General features: G+C 47.0%; 2 protein-coding genes and 1 long non-coding RNA gene across 6 annotated transcripts in view; 1 reads left to right on the top strand and 2 right to left on the bottom strand.

Moving 5' to 3' along the window:
- Positions 1 to 9447, bottom strand: part of LOC112480012 — a 24936-nt gene extending 15489 nt beyond the window's left edge. For both annotated transcript variants that reach the window (XR_003046418.1, XR_003046417.1), the window contains exons 1-2: positions 9339 to 9447; positions 4276 to 5534 (exon numbers count right to left, since the gene is read on the bottom strand). This is a non-coding gene — a long non-coding RNA (uncharacterized LOC112480012). The remainder of the gene's footprint in view (positions 1 to 4275; positions 5535 to 9338) is intronic.
- Positions 3810 to 16239, top strand: COG1 (component of oligomeric golgi complex 1). Its single transcript, XM_006912262.3, has 14 exons — positions 3810 to 4192; positions 6794 to 7035; positions 7185 to 7366; positions 7454 to 7624; positions 9355 to 9511; positions 10084 to 10294; positions 10687 to 11478; positions 12020 to 12166; positions 12643 to 12804; positions 13608 to 13735; positions 14194 to 14302; positions 14741 to 14850; positions 14930 to 15008; positions 16047 to 16239. Exons 1-14 carry the CDS (start codon positions 3815 to 3817, stop codon positions 16209 to 16211), a joined length of 3033 nt encoding a protein of 1010 aa, XP_006912324.2. The 5' UTR covers positions 3810 to 3814; the 3' UTR covers positions 16212 to 16239.
- A 150-nt stretch (positions 16240 to 16389) lies between these two features.
- FAM104A (family with sequence similarity 104 member A) overlaps positions 16390 to 20020 on the bottom strand; it is a 15508-nt gene continuing 11877 nt past the window's right edge. Inside the window, exons 3-5 of one of the 3 annotated variants that reach the window (XM_015589699.2) lie at positions 19150 to 19209; positions 17202 to 17484; positions 16390 to 16627 (exon numbers count right to left, since the gene is read on the bottom strand). In XM_015589699.2, coding sequence (XP_015445185.1) covers positions 17242 to 17484; positions 19150 to 19209 — 303 coding nt within the window. In that variant the 3' untranslated portion in view covers positions 16390 to 16627; positions 17202 to 17241. Of the gene's footprint in view, positions 16628 to 16841; positions 17485 to 19149; positions 19210 to 20020 lie in introns of those variants that run through there. The other 2 variants (XM_006912263.3, XM_006912264.2) reach the window with 2 other exon arrangements.

The following is a 20020-nucleotide window of genomic DNA, read 5'->3' as shown; positions in this document are numbered from 1 at the left end:
AAAAAAAAAGCAGCCACTTTACATGAAAGAAGAGGCATTGAAACGAGGCGCTGGAATGGCTGTGATGTAAGCGAGAACTGTCTTACTGCTTTTAGCATTTCAACTTTTAGGCGATTGATGGTAAAGGACCCTTTTGCCTTTTCTGGTACATCCTTTGAGCAGTTACTTTGTGACCATGTGACGTACACGCATGACACCATTCATTTACTTTGCAAATATTTATGGACTCGCTCGGAAGCCAAGGTCTACAGGACCCTATCCCAGGCACTAAGCCACATATTACATAAAGGAAGAAGGACATGTGGTGTCTGCAAAAAATCTGTCAAAAACCCTTCTATTTCAGGCTTTATGCTGGCTTGCTTCCTATAGTTCTATTAAAAGGTAAGAAGAATCCTCCGCCCTCAATCTTCCGATGAGACAAGAGTGCCAACGGACCAGAAAAAGTAAAAATGTCAGAACATGTTCCCAGTTTTGATGGATGGCCCTCCAGCAGGCCAGCACTCAGCTACCAGGCATGCCCTCCTCCCCATATGCTACCTTCCCCCAAATCACCGGAGAGCCACTGCAGCTTGGGCCCCCAAACTGCCATAGAGTTGCCGAGACCCACCTTTAGGCAAAGGGCAGGAAGCAGTGTGGGTACCATCTGAATGTTGCTCAGAACGGTTTGGCTCATCTATCTCTTAATGTTCTGAAATTTTCTTTGAATCTAACAACACGACAAAGTAGTAAGATCAAAGACTTTGGTGTCAAAGTGGGTTCTGAAGACGGGCTCAGCCATTGACTGTGTAATTTCAGACAGGTTACTTGGTCCTATAAACCTTGTTTTACCTATTAAATGAGTGTAAGACCACCTATGCAGCAGGATTATTGTATTATATTTATAATACATGCAAAGTGCCTAGATGGTGCTCAGAATTACAGCTATTACCATTGGTGGAATGCCTTAGTTTGATTCCAGGATGATCTAGACATGATCTCCTGGACTTAAACATTGGATGTTTAAAATTCTACCCCTAAAGATTTAAGAAGGAAGAAGACTTGACGAGTCACCACACAACACACACACACACACACACACACTCATCTCTAAACTAAAACAAAACAATGGCAAAAAAAAAAAACTAGGAGGCACCCTAGTTCTCACCTCAACCCCTCTGTCCCCAGCACAGTGCCTCGTCCAGCTGCTGAAGCTGAAGTCTTTGCCAACCCTGGTTTTTGATAGGAAGAGAAAGCAGAAAGCTGAAGAGGAAGGGGCTGCTGCCTCAATACGGAAGGAATGGGAAGAGACACGGAAAGGAGAGGAAGAGACACGTTTCCTCCAGCCTCCAGAGCTTTCCCAGGGCCCGGGAAAGGTTTGATAACAGCCTGTTAGGCACTCAGTTCTGCAGCCAGAAGGGCAACAGTGGCACCTACAGGGCAGCCCGATGAACTTGACCAGTTTTTTTTTGCTTCAGGACACCCTCCGCGGTGGAGACGTCAGCTGGTGTGCTTGCCTTTTCTCCGCACACCTGAAACGACAGGTGTGTGCACAAATGCGAGCCACCTCAAACAAACCCCTAGGCCCCCACACCCTAACTGATATGTTGACATTCCTCCCTCTTGCTGTTAGAGAGACGTCAAGGGAGTGTGTGTGTCAGTGTAAGGTCTCTAGGGCAAGCAACAGAAACTGACTTTCAAATAAAATTTATGAACAAGATTTTCGACAGCTCAAAGGGAAGCTGAACATTCAAAACCCAGCCTGAGCGCGCGGCATTTCTGGTGAGAATGTCATTGTGGTCGCCCGTAGCTGTCACCAGCACCACTGTCAGGACCAGTAGCTGGGCACTGCTGCCCCTGGAGGGTAGATGCTGTAGGTGGTACCTCTGTCACCATCAAAATGAAATCACTATGCATGCTTCCTGGTATTACTAGCTCTCCATTTAAAGTGCTAAGTAGTTGTGTCTGGTTGGCCGCCCCCAGGGGAGCTCTAAGGGGAAAAGGTCTCGCCATAACGAAGGGACTTCCCAAGACACAGGAGAGATTCTGCAGATGCTGGGCAGCCGGACCCTGACAAGTGTCTCCTACAGAATGGAACTGCAGTGACAGCGAATTGCAGACCCGCCACCAGAGAGTGTTTTTTGAGTTTGTGGGAAGTTGTGTGACAAAGTAGAAAAGGCACGAGCCAGGAATTCAAATTTCTAAAGTCCAAGTGCTGAGTCTGTCATCTATTAGCTACGTGATTGGGCAGGTATAAGAAGCTTTCTGGGTTTTTGTCATGCGTAGAATTATTCCTATAAACCTCGCAGGGCCGGTGTGTACGTGATAATTGAGAGGACGGGGCTTGAAAATGATACTTTTACTGAGTAAACCCGAGTGCTTCTCAGGGTCCCAGGCTTTCCACTTGTAAAATGAGAATATTCTCTACATTAAAGAGCTATTGTGAGATAAACTAGAATGTTATAAATTAATGGCTTGTTTACAGATTGAAATTCTTTGATGTCTGGGATTTGCCTCAAATGGAGGTGGTGGCTGAGAGAGGAAGCGGGCACGGATGTAGATGAGACTGACCATGAGTTAGTGTGAAACCTGGCTGGTGGGCACATTATACTAATCTCCCTATGTTAGTATGAGTATGAAATCTTCAATAATAATTTTTTTAATAAAGTGTCTTAGAAATACCTAGAAGAAACAGGCCACACTCCCCAAACTTTATTATTAGTCAGTCAGTGTTAGGTGTCACCCCTTCCCCCCAACACACACATAGACACCCTTCATCCCTCAGGTGTTGTTTTCCCAGGATTGTGGTATTTAATTCTCTGCCCTCCCCACCCCCCCACCACTGGTACTTGTGTAAGAATAGATCAGGGAAACCATCTTCAGTGGGAAAACACTGGTTTGAAACAAAAATGAAAACCCCAGAAAATTAATCAAGAGAAAAACAAACAACACTACCCACACACACATCCCTTAGGGCAGGAGTCTCCAACCCCTGGGGCCCTACACAGGTGTGAGTCCATGGCCTGTTAAGAAAAGGTCGCACAGCAGGAGATGAGCAACAGAGAAGCCAGAGAAACTTCATCTGCATTTGCAGCTGCTCCACAGCACTAGCATCATGGCCTGAGCGCCACCTCAGACCATCCGGCATTAGATTCTCACAGGAGCCCTGGTCCCTGGTGCCAAAAAGGTTGGGGACCGCTGCCTTAGGGGGCAGCCTGTCTCTGTGCTCTGTCCCAGTTCAGGGCAACTGTGAAGCTACTCTTTGCAATGAATAAAAAGTAACTCAAACTTCTCTTTTACTAGCACTGGAAAACACAGAAAATACCAAATAATAAAGACGCCAGAGGAGACTAAACACCAAGTGCCAGCAGGTCATGCAGGGAGCGAAGTATTCAGTTTGTGCATCACAGCTACAGTCCAGCACCGGCGGTGCGCTCTGTGCCTCCACCCAGCTCCCCGCTGGCCCAAGACACCCCACGGCTGCAAGACTCCAAGGTTCCGAGGGAAAGGGGACCGACCAAAAGTGCCACCGCGTCGTCGCAGGAATAAGACCACTGTCCCGGGTTGCGATGGGTTGAGTAAGAGCCACGAGCATCCCCAGGAAGCGTGATAAGCAGGCGGGGCGGGCGCTCAACTAACTCGGACCAGGAAAGGCTCCACCTGAGCTGGAAGAGCTTCGCCCTGGGAGGCTGGGTCCGCAGACACACTGGACGCCTTAGCAAATTTAACCCACGTGGTCTCCCTTTAAAAAATAAAAAAATGCCGCGCAAGGCCTGCACCGCCCACCGGAACAAGCCTGGCTTCCAGCGGGGCGGAAACAGTTCCGCCCCTAACCAAGATGGCGGGGGTGGGGGCGGACCGCCGGGCGGAAGTGGCCTGTTGGGCTGCTGACGGGTCCACCATGGCGGCCGGAGCCACCTCCGCCGCGCTGAAGCGGCTGGATCTGCGCGACCCCGCGGCACTTTTCGAGACACATGGAACGGAGGAGATCCGAGGGCTGGAGCGCCAGGTTCGGGCTGAGATTGAGCACAAGAAAGAGGAGCTACGGCAGATGGTGGGCGAGCGGTACCGCGACCTGATCGAGGCGGCCGACACCATTGGCCAGATGCGCTGCTGCGCCGAGGGGCTGGTGGACGCCGTGAAGGCCACCGACCAGTACTGTGCCCGTCTCCGTCAGGCTGGCTCGGCCGCAGCCCGGGCGTCGAAGGATCCGCAGGTCAGTCCCGAACCCCAGATCCCCGCCCCCCAACCCTGCCACTCGGGCGGGTCGGCCCCGCCCCACGCCCGCGGGATCCCCACCTGCGCTTGGGAAGAGCCTGCCGCCGCTTTCTGAGTTTCTCTGCACAGGGAAGACAGCCGGCAGCGCTTTCACTGGATGCTGATCCATCCTCTAAGAGGTCCGGCCGTTTCCTCAGGAGCCTTCCCTGACTTCCGGGACTCGACCCCCTCACTTCAGCCGTGGGTTCACTGGTCCCTTCCGTCCAACGTTAGCTTAAAACGCCAGGGGTCTCCCTCGCCAGACGGTTCAGCTCATTCCCATGTCACATTTCCTTACGTTATTCTTAGAACAGACTTCTTTATGTTGACACCTTCCCCGAAGTCATTCATTTCCACTCCCTCCCCACTCAGGAATAACTTCTGGCGACCCCAAATAGCTGTTTTACCCGTCGTTGGAGGTTAGTACCAGCCAGCAAGCCGTAATCTTTTAAGAGCAGAACCTTTTCGTTTTAGAGAAACTAAGGTTATTCTTCTAATCAGGTTATCCTAAGCGTTCTTCCGCCCAAATGCTAATGATTAGACCTGGTGTGGAAGCATGCAGCACTAAACACGCCCTAGCAGCGTTTTGTGTTCCTAAAGAATGTTGGCTTATGGATGACAACGTGAAGGGGCGGGTGTGAGTGAGAAAAGTAAACAAGGAATTTGTTTTTAAGTTGGGAGAAGAACCTTACAGCGACATGGAAGAAGAAATTGCAAAAGTACAATTTAGCTCCATTTTGGAACTTCTTAATTTAATACAACCTGGGTTTTGGGAGGATTCAGGTCAGTAGCCTGGTCTTGCACAATAGAACCATAGAAGGTTGGAAATAACTTACCTTTGAAATGAGAAACCTCATCTCTCTGCAAGCTGTGCAATTAGTACGTGACCCCCTTCCTTACACAGCCAGCCTTTCCTATAACTGAATCCCGCTTCACGGTTTATTAAAAAGCTATGCATGATTTTAGAAATGTATTTATTTTTATAGTTGTTATATCTGGCTTATTTTCAATCAAACCCGCAAAACTTTGAGTACCTTCTTCAAGGCACAAAGAAACAGAAGTCCCCCAGTTCCTGCTCTGACAGAGCTTACAATCTAGTCAGAGAATTAAATCCCTGGAAAGTTGATAAGCAAAATGTAAATAATTTCAAATAGCGCTAGAAAACATTTTAAGATAATGGCGATTGATTCCCAAAATAACTGTATACACTTACCATAAGAATTCTGCAGGAAGTCACTTCAGACTCAGGTCCTTCTCAGTAAAGGGGGGCATTGAGGACAGATGAGATTGGGAATGTGGGCCTGAAATATGTAAAGATAATTAAAAACAGGTAATCAATTTGATTAAAGGAGGGTTTCTCAACCTTGGTGTGTTCTTGATATTTTGGTCTGGGTCATTCTTTGTCATAGAAGCTGTCCTATGCATAGGATGTTTAGAAACGTTCCTGGCCTCTGTCCACTATGCCAGTAGCACCTTTCACGTCATGATAATCAAAAATATCTCCAGATATTGCCAGATGTTTCCTGGGAGATGTAATCACCCCCTCTCTCCCACACATGAAAACCAGCGGATTCAAGGGTCCCTGGAAGAAAGTAGTGGAAGGACAGGAAACCCTTGACCGCCAGGAAGGAGTCTTTTAGAACCAGGCAAAGAAGTGATCTAAATGGCTTTTGAAGCAGGTTAATTTGACAGCAAGGAAAAGGACAGATTAGAGGAAGTAATGAATGAACACAGCAAAATGAAGTGCTTTTAGATTAATCCAAGTGTAAGATGATAATGACCTGCATTAGAATCGTGGAAGTGGTAACAGAAACTTCGATTGTAGAGAAACCACCAGAAGGGTGTGAATTTCTGGGTATTTAGGAGCAGAGTGGTGGTATATGCTGAGATAGACAGGGAGGTCAGATGGCTAAGATTTTTACGAGGAAGATGAATTTAGTCTTAAATATACCTATTATAGAATGGCAGTGAAACTTACCAGGCAGCAGCAGAAGAGGCTTGATTGGGATTCAGGGGAGTGGTGAAAACTAAAAATAAAGATATGGTAGTAGTGTTCTGCTTGAGGTGATGTCTGAGGGAAGAGAATTTTGAAATAAGAGGACAGACAGGAACAGAAGCATGAGGACTGAGAACCAGTTGAAGGTTTGGTGGAGGGCTGGCGAAGAGGCACAGCCAGCAGAGACATACCTGATGCACTCAAAGAAGCAGAAGGAAATGTGGGAAGAGTGAACATTAGAAAAAGGAAAGAGAAAGCGCACTCAGGGGGTGGCGTGGAGGACTCCGTGCTCCTGAGACATCACCCGGATCGCTGATCACCAGACGGTGAGACGACCAGATTAATTTCACCTCTCCGTGGGACTGAACAAACATGTTTGCAACTGGTAGAGAAAACTGGCGGGATTCTGCTACGCTGAACGCTGATGCCTTGCTGAACAGCACTGAATCGGCCTCACTGAAAGCTTTGTACCCGAAAATGCCTCCTCGTTTCTCCCCACGCCTGCCAGACGCTGACCTTGCTTTTGTTTGTTCTTCTGACTTAGTTCTGTGCCTTCTCCTGCAGCTACAGCCCTCCCAGGAGAAATTCTACAGCATGGCTGCCCAGATCAAGCTCCTCTTAGAAATTCCTGAGAAGATCTGGAGCGCGATGGAGGCTTCTCAGTACCTCCATGCCACACAGCTCTACCTGCTCTGCTGCCACCTTCACAGCCTGCTCCAGCTGGATTCTTCCGGCTCCCGATACAGCCCCATCCTCTCCCGATTCCCCATACTCATCCGGCAGGTGGCAGCAGCCAGCCACTTCCGGTAAGTGGACCCAGCATAAAGATCGTCTCTGGTGAGGACCACGCTTCACCACTACAGTTTTATGGAATATGTCTTCTTTCCAGATGTACCAAGGTTCTTCTCCTAAGATGTAAAGATTTCCCTGCTGACCTTCGTCATCATCTTTCTAGGTCAACCATTCTGCATGAAAGCAAGATGCTGCTCAAATGCCAAGCCATGTCTGACCAAGCTGTAGCCGAGGCCCTGTGCTCCATAATGCTCTTAGAAGAGAGTTCTCCTCGCCAAGCCCTCACAGACTTCCTGTTGGCCAGAAAGGCGGCTATTCAGAAACTCCTCAACCAGCCGCACCATGGTGGGTATGGGAATGGAGAAGGGAGCGTTTTGTTTTTAACTTGACCGAGGGAAATTACTTATTTATAAGAATGGTTTCTTCTCGTAGGTGCTGGAATCAAGGCTCAGATTTGCTCATTAGTGGAGTTGCTGGCCACCACCTTGAACCAGGCTCATGCTCTTTTCTACACTTTACCAGAAGGTCTGCTTCCAGATCCGTCCCTGCCATGTGGCCTGCTCTTCTCAACTCTGGAGACCATCACAGGCCAGCATCCCGCCGGTGAGCTCTGAGCTAGCCTTATCTTCTGGTTCAGCGAACTGATAGTTATTGAGCATCCGCCATCTTCCAGCTGCTGTGGTAGGCTCTGAACTGGACAACAACGGACCCCACGTTCGTGGAGGTCACAGTCTAGTGGTAGAGGCAGATCTTGAACTCAAATACACACATATCTATTTGCTATCAATATTGGTCATTGCTCTAAGAATTAGTCAGGTGAAGAAGGCAAGGAAGAAAGTTCCAAGCAAAGGGAAGAGAATGTGCAGAGGCCCCGAGGCAAGCAGGATGTTAGTATATTTGAGGAACTGAAAGGAAGCAAGCGAGGCTGGGAGCAGCATGAGGAGCGATGCGGCCGGTCAGAGGTCACCGGGTGATGCAGAGCTAGGGAGCAGGCCAGGGAGTTTGGACTCCATCCAGAGGACAGCGGATAGCCTTCCAGGGCCTTCCCAGGCCTTCCAAGGCCTTCCAGGCTCGGTAGCCCTTCTGTTACATGTTCTCTTGCATCCTGTACTTTTATTTGGTAGCATTTCTCCCAATTGGAATTAAGTACAGTTGGCTTTGATGTGCCAGTGGATCCCCACAGGGCTGGAGTGGATGCTGAGAGCTCGCTTAGGAGGCTGTTATCATGACCCAGACTGTGGGGGCAGTAGAGACAGAGCTAATTAGGTAACTCAGACATCTGTTTTGAAGGAGACGATTTGGTGATGGGTTAGCTGTGGAGGGCATAAAAAGGAGGTGTCTGAGTTTACTAGAAAAAGAGCTGGTTTGAAGGGCCGGTGATTAGTTCGCCCTTGCAAATACTGCATTGGAGATGACCGAGCCCTTGGAACGGGAATGTGAGCGAGCGGGCAATGGCGGGTCCAGAACAGAGCAAGCAGCGAGTGGTCTCGCTGGAGACACACATCTGCAGTGCTCTCCACATGGCTGCTGTTGGGAGTCGTGGGGACGGATGACATCATCAGTAGGAAGAGAGATGACAGAGGACTGTGCCTTAGGAGACTCTCGAACGCAAAGGTCAGGTGGAAGAGACTTGGCCAAAGATAGAAGGGGAATGAGTAGAATGTGGCGACAGCCATGTGGTCATTTTCACAGAGATGTGAATTATATGGTCTCATCTCTGACTTACTTTATTTTTCAACTAGGGTACCGCTTCCTTATGCCTCAGTTTCCCTCTAGGTGCTTAAGTTTAGTACTTTTTCCCTCTCACGAAAGGAGAGTACTGGCTAACTTGTCATGGCATTAGAAAACAAGGACAAGGGACCTCAGAAGGACCCCGTGTTGCCAACTCCAGAGGGTGCCTGCGCACAGAACATAATGATTGGGCCTCCCAGAGTCCCACCGCGTAGGCCGTGTCCTTCTGGAAAGGTCACCTCTGGAGAGTTACAGCTGTGATCAGGATGAGTGGTCGATCCTTTCCTTAGAGCTTCAAGGGAGGTAGGAGGACTGCGAGGAAGGGGAAACCGTCGCTTTTCATAGTTTGTTCTACTTTGAAACTGCACCGCACCCAGCTCTCCCTCTTCTTCCCTGCCCGTCTCTGCCTTCTCCTCAACCAACAGGATGACCAGAGCGGGAGGCCCGGGCATGTTCTCTGCTTTCCTTTCCCTCTGCTTCAGGGGCCCCGTCTGGCCTGCCCAGGGAAGACCAGATGATTTTTGGAAATGCCCTCGAGGTCCACTTTTTAATATGGCACTCAGAGGATGGCCCGACTCCTCCTCACCTGGCCTTCTCTTTAGGGAAGGGCACCGGTGTCCTGCAAGGAGAGATGAAGCTCTGCAGCTGGTTCAGACACCTGCCCGCGTCCATCGTCACGTTCCAGCCGGCTCTGCGGACCCTCGCGCACCCCATCAGCCAGGAGTACCTGCAAGACACGCTGCAGCAGTGGGCCCACATGTAAGCCGCAGAGCTTTCCCGAGCCTGGCAGGGGCCCACCCGCCAGCCTGCATGGGCCATCCAGGGTCCAGTGAGGGATGAGGGACAAGTCTGATCTCCTGGGTGATGCTCCGTGTGCCACCAATAGGTTGTGTCAGCCGCTCAATCAGCCGCCTGTCACTTACCTTTCATGGCAGATTAGCCCCTCACTATGGGAGAACCAGGAAGGAACTTGTCTTTCAAAGTATTACGCAGAGGGTTTTAAATTCTCTTTATGTCAGAGTTCTGCCCCTCCTAAGCTTTTATTTAGTGCACTGTTTTTGAAGCCATTGTCTGGGGCTCGCAGCTTCCCTCTGGAGACCTCGAGGAAGCAAGGGTAGGCCTGGCAGGTAGGCCTGGCGAAGGGGCTAGACTCTCCCCGCCAGTCCAGCCAGAAATGCTGCATTTACACCTGTTTTGAAACACTCTGAGATCAATGTATCTATACATTGGGACCGGGGTAAGGGGTTGTCACGTGGAGTCCTGCTGTTTTCCTCAATAAAGCTGTGAAACCAGAACTCCAATGAGGCCCAAGGGCAATGACTTTGTTGCAGGTGTAATGAGGACATTAAAAACGGGATCACCAACCTGCTTATGTACGTGAAGAGCATGAAAGGTCTCGCGGGGATCCGGGATGCCATGTGGGAATTGCTTACCAACGAGTCCACCAGTCACAGCTGGGATGTGATATGTCGCCGGCTTTTGGAGAAGCCACTCCTGTTCTGGGAGGATTTGATGCAACAGCTGTTCCTCGACCGATTACAGGTAAGGTGGGACGTCATGTGGTCCCTGTTTCATGGCCGGTCCTAGTGTGATCTTTTGACCGAGTAGCCTCCTGTCACTTGCTAAGTATATTCTTTCCCTGTGACTTACTCCAGGGTGTTAGAATGGCTTTCGGTGGTGGTTCCTTTGGATAAATGAACCATAGCAATGAACAGAGATCCAGATTCTGACGCCGAAAAAGCAACCAGGCCTCTGTCAGTTGTGGGGAACACGTCCATGTCCATCCGTGGTGACTGTTTTCTGCCAGCCCCGTGTCATCTTTCAAGCCTGGTGGAGAACTTCCGGAATGCTTGGGCAGATGACCACTTAGTGCTCTTGTTTTCAGATTTCCTGGAAGGAACTGTGATTAGAACACTTTTCTTCTTCTCTTTTAGACTCTGACAAAAGAGGGCTTTGACTCCATCTCCACGAGCTCCAAAGAGCTCCTCGTTTCAGCTTTGCAGGAACTTGAAAGCAGCACCAGCAACTCCACTTCAAGCAAACACATCTACTTTGAGCACAACATGTCTGCCTTCCTCTGGTCCGAGAGTCCTAACGACCTGCCTCCTGACGCCGCCTGGGTCCCCGTGGCAAACCGGGGGCAGTTCGCCGGCAGCGGGCTCTCCATGAAAGCTCAGGCTGTCAGCCCTTGTGTGCAGAACTTCTGCTCTGCCCTAGATTCTAAACTCAAGGTGAAGCTGGATGACCTCCTGGCTTACCTTCCCTCTGGTGACTCGTCACTGTCCAAGGATGTCTCCCTCACACAAACCAAGACCTGTGCCTTTGACAGATACGCAGATGCTGGGACTGTGCAGGAAATGCTGCGGACTCACTCGGTGGCGTGCATCAGGCACGTCGCGGACTGCATCCGGGCAGAGCTGCAGAGCATTGAAGAAGCAGTGCGAGGGCAGCAGGCAGCCCTCAGCGCAGTCAAGCTGCATGCGGTCCTTTTCATGGCCAGACTCTGCCAGTCACTGGGAGAACTGTGTCCTCACCTGAAGCAGTGCATCTTGGGAAAACCAGGGAGCTCCGAGAAACCAGCAAGGGATTCTAGGGCTCTGAAGAAACAGGGAAAGGGGAAAACTCAGGAAGTCCTTCCTGCTCAGGCCCAGTGGCAGGAAGCCAAGGAACTCCTCCTCCAGCAGAGTCTGCTGGGCCACCGGGTCTGGAGCTCGGCAGTTGTCAGGGTGAGTGACATTAAACGTATTCTTTCCAAGCTCACCAGCTCATCCTCATTTTGCCTCCTGGCTGATCATAACCCGGTCTTGCCAACCGTGACGTCTTTTAATAGTAAGGGAATAACAAGTTTTATTTCATACAGTTTCTTTCACTTATCTCTGCCACATAGATCAAATGTCAAAACTTTTTCCTTCATTTTTAGCCTGGATTTTGTAGACAGAAACTCTGGATTTTTTACCTTCCATCTGATGAGACTGAAACCTTCTTGCTGGACAAGGGTCCATATTCCTTGCTTTCCAACGTAACTGTCATATTCCCTATAGTTTCCACTGGTGTCTTAAGAGGTGGCCCTTGACATTTATAGAGTAGTTAGCAAGGAAATTCCCATTGCTGATATCAGTAGTTCAGCAAAAGAAGAGTGATATTTACTACTCGCCATCCCACACGTGACCGAAGCAGTGGAAGCTGATTTCAGGGTTACTCCAGTCGTTTGAAACCAACTCTACAGGATCTGCATGGCTTCTCTGGGTGTCTGCCTTTTATTACCAGGTTTTGGCTCATGGGTTCACCCAGTCGTTGCTCTCAGATGATGCTGGCTCAGTCCTGGCCACGGCCACCAGCTGGGATGAACTGGAAATCCAGGAGGAAGCCGAGTCTGGCAGCAGCATCACCTCCAAGATCCGACTCCCCGCGCAGGTGAGCCAGGGCTGTCGGGGGGCCCGTGGGATGGAAAGGGGGAAACCTGCTCTGTGGGAAGGAAAAGGGTTTTAGAAAATCATTCAGCAGACTTGTAGCTTCTGAGGAAGAGCTGCAATTAATGTTTATAACTTTCTACAGGGGGGCAGAGTGGATGTAGGGCCAAGTAAATAGATTGTTCGAGAAGTCAGTGATTCCTTTTGTAGCACAGGCTCTGTGCTAATTAGAGAACCACTTACCCTGGAGCGAAAACAGCAATATAAGAGACACAGCGCCACCTACTAAGTCAACCCCGGGCCTCAGAGGAAATGACAGCAAGTATCAGTCATATCTGTCACCTGGTCTGCTGTACGAGGGGCTGACTGGAGAGCTCAGGGTCCTGGCGTGTAAGCCTGGTGAGGATAAATGAGTCCGCGTCTGCTGCTTCTCATTTAATTGGTACAAGTTGGCAACTCGATGTCGCTTTGTCCTTTTAGCCGTCCTGGTATGTGCAGTCCTTCCTGTTTAGCTTATGCCAGGAAATCAATCGAGTTGGAGGCCATGCCTTGCCAAAGGTGACACTGCAGGAGATGCTGAAAAGCTGTATGGTTCAAGTAGTAGCTGCCTATGAGAAACTTTTGGAAGAAAAAGACATGAAGGTAGGTGTCTGAAGTTTTTTCCAGTAGAAAACAAAACAAAATTTAGCTTTTTCTTGGATCTGGGCCGTGCCCAAGGATTTCAGGCATTCAGGACTGCTCAGCCCAGGCTGTCTGGTTAGTGGTGGCTTCCAGCTCCGCGAGTTTAATTACGCCCGTTCTCGGGGGTCAGGCAGGTCCTCAGTGAGCAGGCAGTTTGGTACAGTGGAGGACGTGGGCTTCAGAGTCACAGAGACGTGCGTCCCAGCCCTGCCCTACTCAACCACGTGCTCAGGAGCAAATGTGGCCACTTACAGAGTGCTGGGGGGACCGTGTGGAAGTTAGGATTCCGAAGTGCAGCGTGTGGCACACGAGGTGCTCGTGGAAGGGGGTTCCCGTCTCCCAGCCCCCCACTACCCTCACCCTCTGGGAAGCCTCCCGCCTTGCCGTGTATTCCCATTTCATTTGTAGTATTTTTGAGACAGAACCACCTGATTTGGGAAAGAATTCAGGGTAAGTTTCTCTTGAGCTTCTTCACGATGCCTCTCCTTCATGCAAGGACTTTTTTTCCTTTAAAAATGATCATTTATGTACCTGAGGCCATTTTTAAGGGCAGAGTCTCCCCGCTGCTGTTAGGATTTTTAGTTTTAAGACCAAGTTTCTAACAACCTGTTGTGTTGTCACGAATGTAAACTGGCCACACGAGTGTAAAAAGCTTCTGCTTCTGAAATAACAAGCTGTAACTCAACCCAAACCTGAGGCTGTTTATTATGCTCACGTTATCGAGTCATCTCCCTTAACGGTGGGGACGGGGAATTCGTTTGCAGAAAGAAGGCGCCTTCCCAATGACCCAGAATCGGGCACTGCAGCTGCTTTATGATCTACGTTATCTCAACATTGTTCTGACAGCCAAGGGCGAAGAGGTGAAAAGCAGCCGCAGCAAACAGGACTCCAGGTACCGGCACCCCCTGGGCTCTCCCAGTGCGGCCTCTTCCTAGTGCAAATAGCCCTCTTCGGGGTCACCACAGAGTCGACCTCTTATGGCACGTTAGTTGCATTTGATCGGTCAGTCCTCTTATTACCAGCAAGATAAATAATGACCACCTGCTGGATAAATTCCATGGTCAAGTGTAACAGGTGGAATCGCACTCCTCTTCTTTATGAGTCAGCCCACCGACTGCTGGGTATACTTTGAGCCTCGAGTGCCCTCCCTAAAAACAATAAGGATGGACTTGACAGACATTACAGGTAAAACTCTTGAGAATTACTTAAGCACAATGATAGTGACAAGTGGTACTAAGTCAGCAATTAAGGAGAACAAATCCAGTCGTAGGATACCTATAGCATTAAAATACTGGAAGACTGGTTTTTGCCCTGAAACATGCAGAAGAGTATCCTAATGCCTTTTTTCAGGATTGAGAAGGTGGCCGACTCCTTGGAAGCATTCATCGACCCGTTCGACTTGGATGTTTTCACACCTCACCTCAACAGCAACCTTAATCGCCTGGTGCAGCGAACTTCTGTAAGTCAAGTGAGAAACCGCCCGGTGTGAATGAAGCGCCACAGGCTTAAATTCAGAACGAACCTGCTCCAGCATTGAATGCTCCAGAAGGTGGTGGGGGTGGGGGGTAAGACGCAAATAGCCGAGCTTGGCTTTAAAGACTGAAAGAGGATTAAATAAAATCTCACCACTGAGGCAACCAAGATCTGACCCCTTTGGTTGTAGATAAGGATTAGTTAGGTTTTACCAAGGCCTCAGAAAGAGGAGTAAAGTAAAAGTGAAGCGTGTGACTCTGAGAGGCTGACCTCTGGGCAATGAAAACAGTCATTTTAAAGCATTAACACTCAAAATAACATTCCCCAAAAGAAAGCAGTAACTGCTTACTGACAGAAGTGATTTTCTGTTAACTGGACAATAAGAAATCCAGCATGTCACTGTACCCCCTTTCTTGTCCATCAGGTTCTATTTGGATTGGTGACTGGTACGGAGAATCAGTTCACCTCCAGGAGCAGTACATTCAACTCCCAAGAACCCCATAACATACTTCCGCTGGCATCGAGTCAGATCAGGTAATGATTCTAAGAGGCTGTTGCTGGGCCCCCAAGCTACCTGTTCCTGCTCCTCAAATTCTGTCATCTTGTCTTGGAGGTTTGGACTTCTTCCACTGAGCATGACAAGCACTCGAAAGGCCAAATCATCCGGCAGAAGCATCGAGTCAGAACCCCAGGTTAGTGCAGAAAGCAAGTGGTTCATCCCTGTTCCTGTCCCCCTTTCCCACCAAACCACCCAGTCGGCTCCCCTTCAAATAATCGATAAAGAACTGAATGACAAAATGCACTAATGCTGCTTTTAATGGCGGCGCAATATAGAAGTACAAGGTTTTACTAGCTTGAGCTGATAGAAGTTTTCAAAGATGCCCATTTACACTGTCAGGTAGCCCCATAATAGAAACGTACCTCAGGCTGCCAAGGCTGTAGAAAATACACAGGACAGGATGGAGATTATTTCTTGGTTTTAGTAGGGTAAAAGAGTGAACTGCTAACCCGGCATTATCATCCAACTTACTTGGAAAAAATCTGATTTGTTTTGGTGATGGTTTCATCTTCCGTTTCTTTTACTTGGGTGGTAAAGAAAAGGTAACTTGCCTTCTCAAGTCTGACGCGTTCTTGTTAATACACGTTTTGTCTCAGTAGGCTGCCGCCCACTAAGCCTGCAGGAGTCCTCCTGGTATCTCTGCACTGTGCTGTGCTCACGTGTGTTTGAAAGCTCAGCCTGTCTTCTTACAGCATTCAGTTGTCGTTTGCTTTATCATTAGACAGAATATTAGCGATGCATCCTTTCCATATTCCCTGCCATTAAACCCATTAAGATCGAAACTCTTTGTCAAACATCTGGTTTTAAAACTTGGGAGATGGTAGTAAAAAAAATTCTTGCACAAACCACCATTCTGTAAGCATGGGTCTGTGCTATAACTTTCCCCACGACTCTAAATTTCTACTTCAAGTAACTAACCTTTCAATTCTATCCATAGTAGAGAACAAACCATGGAAAGGAGGTATATGTATTTATCCTATTCCTACAATAGTTCTCAACTTCAAATTGTAGTTCTGTCCCCATGTCCTTTGCAAATCCCCTTAACTAGAGCTCTCCGTGCTGCTCAGCTCTGCCTGCGTGTGCTGTGTGGACGCGGAGTGGAGTGGGGGGTGTGAGCAGGCAGGAGGATGTGGGTAGACTCTAAGGCACTTTCCTCTACATGCAATGGCAGGTTGTCCCCCCGGCACTCTCCCGAGCAGATGACCCGACGCATCCTGGCTCCTTGTTCAGACAGCTTGTCAGTGAGGAAGATGACTCATCTACACCTTCGTTATTCACACTTGGTTGGCTCTCTAGTATGACTAAGTCACACGGAGACATAGCCATCTCTCTGTAAATAAATACTATTGCATCGTTTCTTCTAAGGGTGCCTCTGCTCATTTGTTTCTAAGCCGCACCAGTCCTTCCAGTTTCAGTGGTGGGACGCGGCCCCCTGGTTGCCGTTAGGGATTACTTTAAGCATAGAGTGAATCCTTGTCCAACAGTCTCACAAGACTTGGGACTTTAGACATCAGTTCAGGTAACTTACACTTTCGTCAGCATTCAACAACGCCTTCATTCTCAACACTACAAGGAGATCACATAAGCTGCTGATGGAACGAGTTCGTGAATAAGACGAAAAGTCATTACATATTTCTTGACTGTCGGAACTGTGCAGTGTTTCCTGCTAAGTCTGAGACGCAGGCTCTGGAGGAACGACGGGAACAGAAGGTATCCGGGTATACAAGAGTCTGAAGGACATTCCCTCTGGAACTACAAATACATAGCAAAGAGAGGAGACAGTTACGAGGGGGGTGCCTCACTTACACAGTCCCACTGGGATCGGTGACTCTCCTGTTACAAAGGAGAGCTTTCAACAGGACATCTACATACTAAGAGGTAGTATGGCAATTAATTTCAGTGCAAGACTGAATCAAGCTTTCTACATTTTGGAAAAAAAAACTTATGTTTTTTCATGGAAACTAGATACTCTTTACTAGTTTATTGAATTTAAAAAACTGAAGATCCTGCATTTTTAAAAGGCCTTTTTACATAAAGTAGAATTTCTAATTGACAGATTTGGAAATCGATCTGAATTGGACAAACTATGGATTCAACACGCAGATGAGATTTCCTCATACCTTGACATGGGTTGGATACCCACCCTCAAAAGAATCCTATAAAAAATTGCTTCAAAGCCCCTTTGAAATTGCAATAGTGCAGCAAAACCACAAGTAAACAACTGCCTGTTAACCCGTTATTTCAAATATAGACTGAAAAGCCAACAGGCATTTTTTTTTTTGTGCAATTTTTTAAAACACCGTAAGATGAAATATCAAATCCGCACAGTGCTGTCCCTTCACAGAAGGCAAGAAACCGCCAGCCCGTCAAGTTGGAGGCCGTCCTCGGTGCTGCAGGCTGTGGAAATGGGCCTCCTTCAGGGTCTGGTTGATGTGGAAGTAGGGGCCTTGGCATAGTGCAGACTGCTCGGGCATGGGCTGAGGGGTATTGGGGCTGGACCCGGCGACGATGTGGTTTAAGCTGCTTTCTGGCCCGCTGGCCCTGTCTGGGCTATTGATGCTGCTGCTGCTGCTGCTGCTGCTGCTGCCACCACTATCACTGCTTGAAGACTGGAAAGAAAGAGAAACGGTGTCGCAGTTAGGCTGCTGTGTTTCTTAGGATGCTTACTGCGGTTTAAATTCCAATACCCTACTTAAGAATATTCTTCCCGTCTGGTCTGAGGAGTACCAGCATCAGAACGTGCTGGGCTTTACGGTTTACAAAGGACGTTCACCTAAGATGTTTCGTGCCATCCTCACAAGTACCCCGTAAGGTCGAGCGGGATTACTGTCCCTATTACACATCCCTCGGAAGTGGCAGGGTCCAGACTTGAGCACGGGCTGTCCGACTGCAAATCCTTTCAACCACCTCTGAACTCCTTTACATGTCTTCTCTACCTGCTTTTATCGTTCATTCCAATAATTTCCAATAACCAAAAGAAGAAATTCTCAGCCTCCAAGGGAAAGTATCAGTCACTGGTATGGAGTATAAAACAGGTGTCCTGATAACAAATATAATGGCTTCTGGGCACAAGTTAAATAAAAACCTGTGACAATTTTGTGGTTATCATCTCGGGGACATGAAATGATATTCTCTGAATGCAGAACACATATCCTGAAAGACTAATATAAAGTTATATTAGCATTTTGGCAGTTTGATAAGTGTGTATGTGTTCATATATGGACCTGTCTCATTTTTTTCAATGTAACTAACATGACTTGGTGTCTTAGTCATCTTGAAGAAGGTACTCAAGAGATCCCTAATTAAGAGTCACTCAGAAATCCCCTTCCTTCCAACGGTAGGATTCTCAAAAGAGAAGGAAATGATAAAGATCCTTTCAGAATGATAGTACTGTACAATTTTAATATTGCATTTCTAATAAATGACAACCCCAATAACTTGATTAGCAGTACTCTTTTATTTACAGCTCAACACAATATTGCACTAAAAGGAATCAATGCATGAGAAGTTAGAATTCTCGTAATCAATGATCTGGTGTACATTTTTTTTTTAACTCATTAGCCCTCTGGTACATCTACATTTATATTCCCTTAGACAAACATTAGGTTTAAACTGTCTGTTTACAACAATGTAGAATCTACATATAAGAAAAAAGACCGGAAAGAAACAGCCCATGGCAGTTATATTAGAATGGAGGGATTGTAGCTGCTTATTTTTTTCTACCCTTTACTATAACTTTTTTGCAATGTGGTTATCACATATATTCATTATCAAAATAAGTGTATAAGTAAAATGCTGTTTATGGATACTTTAAAAGTGATTTTGAAAATGCTAGTTCAATCCATTTTTTCATCAAAAGTTACACCTCACAATACGTACACGGACATGCCTTAAATGCCAAAGAACGCATGTTCACAAAGGCATCTACTATTAAGACTTAAACCAAGAATTGTCATGGTCTATGGGTCATTTGAAGCTACTTAACATAGGTCTCAAGTCCCATCGCCCATAAGGAGGAGACAACCTGTCTCTCTACAATTAAAAAAAATTAGAAAAGCGTTATAATGGGCTGAGTGACATCAGATGGCAGGGTTGGCAGCAGCAGCAATTACATTTACTTGAAGACAAGAAGTTAAAGCCAATTCAAAAACAAAAATTGTTTTCCATAAAAGCCCCTCCTACCCTAGAGTATGACCGCCTAGAACTGTCACTGGTACACCCGGCGAGGTCGTGAACATTTAACAAATAGTTACTACACTAGGTAAGAAACCCACCGCGCAGAAAACTTTGTTTCCTCTTAGTTTGTTTTCTTTGTTTTTCATTACAGGTACTGTCTGAAAATTAAGGCAAGAACTAGAATCAGTTTCTAGTAAATCAAGTTTCCATCTCAAATTATATTTATTTCACAATATAACAGCAAAGGTGACACTATTCTGAGAAAAGGTAAAAGTTCTTTAAAATAAACAGGTTAGAAAAGATTTCTGTACCATAACCATATAAACGGGGAGACACAAATATACCAGCAATTTCTAGTCCATTTTAAAAATCTCGTAACCTAACTTTATAAAGACATGTTTAGTGAGGCCTTGTTTATAATAGTTAAAAACTGCAAACAACTTACTTAAATGTCTAACAATGAAACTGCTTAAATTACATGTATATAAAGTATAATATGTGAATTATAATTCATAACAATGAAATTCTATTCAGCTATTAACAGTATTGATAGAACTATATATCAAGCTAGAAAGAAGCCTTTAACATCTTTTTCATAGATTACAAAACAGTATGTATATGTATAGTACGTCAGCTGGTTTTAAAATGTTTTTCTTTAACGTAAACATATGTATACCAAAAATAGTCTATAAGGATATATGTGCAAAAATATTTAGAATTTGGACCTTCTATTTTTTATTACTTTTATTTTCTACAAAAATTTCTTTCAAGGAAACAAACTGATCATGAGTAAGAGAACTAAAGAATAAATGCAAAACAGAGTAAGGTCCTTAGTTACTTCTAACTTCAAGACTGAGACTTAAAAAAATACATATTGATACTGTCAGATTTTAGACTGTTTTGCTCCCTTAAAGGACTTAAGAACTCCGAAAACTCCTTCAGTTGTATTCACGTCCATCGACACAGCCA

This window comes from Pteropus alecto, unplaced genomic scaffold (genome assembly GCF_000325575.1).
Source record: "Pteropus alecto unplaced genomic scaffold, ASM32557v1 scaffold134, whole genome shotgun sequence".
Lineage (NCBI taxonomy): Eukaryota > Metazoa > Chordata > Mammalia > Chiroptera > Pteropodidae > Pteropus > Pteropus alecto.
Note: the sequence above shows the minus strand (reverse complement) of the source record. Positions and strands in the feature narration are given on the sequence as shown.